The 4,493-nt window shown below is 48.3% G+C and overlaps 1 protein-coding gene across 1 annotated transcript; it reads left to right on the top strand.

The window, feature by feature from the left end:
- Positions 1 to 1,184: 1,184 nt before the first annotated feature.
- On the top strand, positions 1,185 to 1,717 carry H257_16701 (hypothetical protein; the record flags this gene model as incomplete). Its single annotated transcript, XM_009845224.1, has 3 exons — positions 1,185 to 1,313; positions 1,386 to 1,449; positions 1,560 to 1,717. The coding sequence occupies 3 exons, from the start codon at positions 1,185 to 1,187 to the stop codon at positions 1,715 to 1,717; spliced, it is 351 nt and encodes a 116-aa protein (XP_009843526.1).
- Positions 1,718 to 4,493: the final 2,776 nt, after the last annotated feature.

Here is a 4,493-nt window from a genome sequence, read left to right as displayed (position 1 = left end):
CCCCTGCAGTGTCATTGGCCAACAAGTCCCCAATATGGAGCTTTTCACGGCCCTAAACCCAGCGACCCCTTTGGGCGTCGTTGTGGTGGGCATGAACAAGGATCTCTGTGAAGTCAAGTGGCAACACAAGGACATCCAAAAGAACCTCGACGAACTACGAACAAGTTTGCATGCGATGCACAAAGAAGTACTGAATCGCAACGAGCTACGAGCGAACAAGGCGACGAAAGCCACAGAAGACTACGAAGTCTGCAACGTGACCGAAGGCGATTATGTGTTATGGTCAAGAGTGGACGAGCGCTATCATCCCAAGCTACTCGTCACCTGGGTCGGTCCATACCGCGTCAAGTCAGTGGGCGAATTCTCCGTGATGTTAGAACATCTGGTGACACATGAAGAACGAGAAGCCCATACGTCACGCGTGAAGATGTATGCGGAAGCGAGTTTTGAAGTCACCGAAGAAATCCTCGAACATGTCTCCGAACAAGGCATTATATTGAAGGTCAAATCCATCGCGGGACACAAGTTTGTCCCGGGTGTGAGCGACTTCATGTTGGAAGTGTTTTGGCAAGGCTTCGAGGACATTGAGTCATCGTGGGAGCCGCTCAAGAAGTTGATGCGCGAATGCCCAGCCGTGGTCAAAACGTATGTGACGACCAAGAAGGACGCCGAAGACTATGAGAAACTGGCTACGGCGATGAAGCGGGCGAAGGCGGCCCAGTAGCAAAGCCGAAGGCCTGTGTGTCTAGGCGGCGACATGGCTTGGGGGGTGTGTTGTGGTTGGCGGCTGTCAGCCATGCCCCGCCATGACACACAGGGACTCTCGATGGGGTCCCTTGGCGCCAATCTTGTGAACCGACGCGTTAGATACACTCTAGTAGTACTAGTAGTAGTATTATGAGTTAGTGGAAGTGTCGGTTGGGAATGGTCACCATGGTTAGCCAATCAGTGGCCACCTGGGACCACCTGCCACTTCTACAGAAGCTCACTCCTAGTTTTGCTCTGCAACGGACATAACAATCAAGTGCGTGGTTCACGGGAGGCGGCGCTCCCCCATTTGGTTGCTTGTGTTGGCGCAGTGCGGGAAACAACACAGCCTGCAAGAGAACCCGGTATTGGCGGGGTTTTGCATTTATGGCGACCCAGCGTACGGGTGCCGGTAGTGTTTGTTGTGTCCATTTCCAATGGCAGCTTCTGGCTCACCGGAGGCCGAGTTCAATTTATGCATGAGCTCCGTGCGTGAGTCTGTCGAGTGGAGTTTCCACATCATCAAGAGTTTGTCGAGTTTCGTGAGTTACGACAAGAAAATGAAGGTTCGAAATTGCCCAGTAGGTTTGCTATGGCTAGTAGCAACATTTCTTACCAACTGCCATACGTGCATGAAGCCCCATGGGAATCAAATCTCTATGTACTTTGGTCTCCAACCGCCCGACCTCAACATGTACATTGGTATCAACAATAAATTTCAAACTTCACGATTTCGATCGTACAATTTTGTAAAGTAATAGTACAGTTTTGTCGCATGCTGATCATCGATACATATTATTCGAATCGTTTAGTCATTGCACTGATCAAGTATCAAGCGCTGATGTGCATTGTGTTGCGCAGCATTAACTGCGGCTTGCTCACGATCAAAATCTACGTGCAACTAACTGCTCAGCCGAAACTTCTTCTCTGCGACATTTTTCCTCAATACCACTTTCGATTGCGTGAATAAGGACCAAGTGTCAAGAGGGACGATAAAGGGGTAGCACTGGGGAGGAACGACGACGAAGAACACTTGTGTGGTCGAGGGCAAAACCAAAGATGATCATTAACGGACTGTTTAGCTGACCTATGATTGGGCATCAACAGTCCGGCTTCTACAGAGAAAGAACACCGGATAATTCCGGATGACCGGATATTATCCGTAAGGCCAAAGCAAGAACGGCCAAAGTGCCTTTTCTTGACAGCCACCCCACTGGGCAACGGACTGCTGAAGGCCTTCGAGACGAAGTTCTCAAAGAGAGGCAATGCCAAAGGCAAAAAGGGCTTAGCGAAAAATTCGCGAAGGCCAAAAAGTGCCAAAGGCATGTCACTACAAAAGCCACCCTGAGAACAGAGGCAAAGAAGGTACGACAGGAACACACAAAAAATAGTGTTGAGCACATAAGTGCATGGTTACTCATAGAGTAAGGCAGACGCCTAAGGTAATGCATAAATGCAAGGGTGCTCAAAGAGCAAGGGTGCTCGAAGAGCATGGTAAATACCATAAAGTGAATATATGCAACGAAGAATAAGACAGTGTGGCTAAAACTAGCGGGTAAAAACCCAAGTAAAATTGCCAGAAGCAAAAGTACAAAGTAATACTCAGAGAGTAAGGGTACACCCAAGTAAAATTGCCAGAAGCAAAAGTTCAAGTAAGACTCAGAGAGTAGTGGTATAAACCTCGAGGACGAAAATGAAGGCGGAGAATGAAAAGTGTTTGCTTAGAAAGCAGGTGCAAATAATGCATGATAAATATCAATAACAGCCATAAAGGCTTAAAAATAAAGTAAACGCAATGCCATAGGCAAGGGTCACTCGGGTACACGGCCACAAAGGTAGTCACCAAGGGCATAGAGTCGCAGAGCGAGGCAGAACCTGCGAAGCACAGGTTCCGGGTGCGCCTTCGTAAAGATGTCCGCAAGTTGTTCTTTGGTAGGACAATAATGGAGTATAAACTCCTTGTTCTCAACGAGATCCCGAACAAACATAAAACGCACATCAATGTGCTTGGAGCGCCCATGATGCTCAGCATTTTGGGCGATGCTGATAGCAGACTGATTGTCCTCATGAACCGAAATCGGTTGATCACTAGTGTGATGTAGTTCGGCAGCGAGTTGGCAAACGTATAAACATTCTTGAATGCAAAGAGCAAGAGCCACAAACTCGGCCTCGGTCGTTGACAGAGTCACGATACCTTGTTTCTTCGAAAGCCATGAAATAAGACTGTTGAAAAATAGGATAAAAATCCACTGACACAGCGTCGAGTATCGGGGCACATAGCATAGTTTGCATCCACATAAGCGGACAGAAACGGCTTGGAGACATAGTCTCGGCCACCTAACATGAGTCCAAGAGTGGAGGTGCCTTGGAGGTAGCGTAAAACGCGTTCGGCAGCACGCCAATGGGCAAGACCCGGGTTGTGCAGAAACTGCGAGAGTTGTTGTAGGGCACAAGCCAAGTCTGGGCGAGAGCCCATGGCTAAGTACATAATACTGCCAACTAATTGACCGATACGGTTTGGTTTGCATAAATGCAATTTCTTCAGGTGAACTAGCTCACTGAACCTTGGATATTGACCGATACGGTTTGGTTTGCATAAATGCAATGTCTTCAGGTGAACTAGCACACTGGGCCTTGGATAAAGGCGTGGTGCACTCAAAAGGAGTGGCGACAGGCTTGGACGTTGACATGTCAAAGCGATCAAGTACTGTAGAACAGTAACGAGATTGATGAATGAACAGAGTTCGTTTGGAACGGTCACGGACGATTTCCCAGCCGAGAATATCTCGAACAGGACCTAAGTCCTTCATCTGGAAGCGTAGTGATAGTGACTCCTTGAGAGCAGCAGCAAGAGCTTTGGTAGGAGTAATGATCAAAAGATCGTCTACATAGAGACTAACAATGGTAAAACCATCATCTCGGGCTTTGAGAAAGACGCAGCGGTCTTTGTGAAGGCGGGCAAAGCCCAGGGAAGCCATGTAAGTGACAAAAGTCCAGTACCATAGGTGAGGGGCTTGTTTGAGTCCATAAAGACTCTTTTGAAGTAGGCAGACATAGTCTCGCCTAGAAGCAGGGTCAATGAGTGAGCCAGGAGGCTGCTCCATGCGTATAACGCAGTCGATTTTGCCATTTAGAAAGGCGGTTTTGACGTCCATTTGCTCGCATTCCAAATCATGGATGGCCACTAAGGCAAATAGGAAGCGTAGGACTTCAAGTCGAACAACAGGAGCAAAAATGTCCGTGTAGTCGATGTCTTTTTGTTGCATGAACCCTTTGACGACAAGTCGGGCCTTGTAAGTGCCATCGGCTTTGAGTCGAAAGACCCAGCGACACGGTAGAACCGTTTCATCATGACGACGTTTGACGAGCACATAAGTGCCGTTAGAGAGTAAAGACTCGTATTCGACTTGGCAGCTAGAAGCCATTTGTCACGGTCGGGGCGGGACATGGCATCACGCCAGTCTTTGGGGTTGTTTGCACGGTCGGCAAGCAAAGCATAGACGAACAATGGTTCCATAGGAGCCAAAGTAGGAGCAGAGCTCGCAGGTAATAAAACACTTGACGGCGTAAGCACGAGTGCATGGTGCATGTGGTTGTGGAAGGTATCGAGTGACTCCAAAGGAGTTGTGTCCATGAGGAGGCAACTTGAATAATGACTAATAAAGTCAAGTGTTGTTTTGGCCATTGATGGCTTAGCCCACAAGGTGGATCCATGGGGGTGGTTCTTGATTCGCTACCGATTGTTG

This window comes from Aphanomyces astaci, assembly GCF_000520075.1.
Source record: "Aphanomyces astaci strain APO3 unplaced genomic scaffold supercont1.90, whole genome shotgun sequence".
NCBI lineage: Eukaryota > Oomycota > Saprolegniomycetes > Saprolegniales > Verrucalvaceae > Aphanomyces > Aphanomyces astaci.
This window is presented reverse-complemented; position numbering and strand designations above follow the sequence as displayed.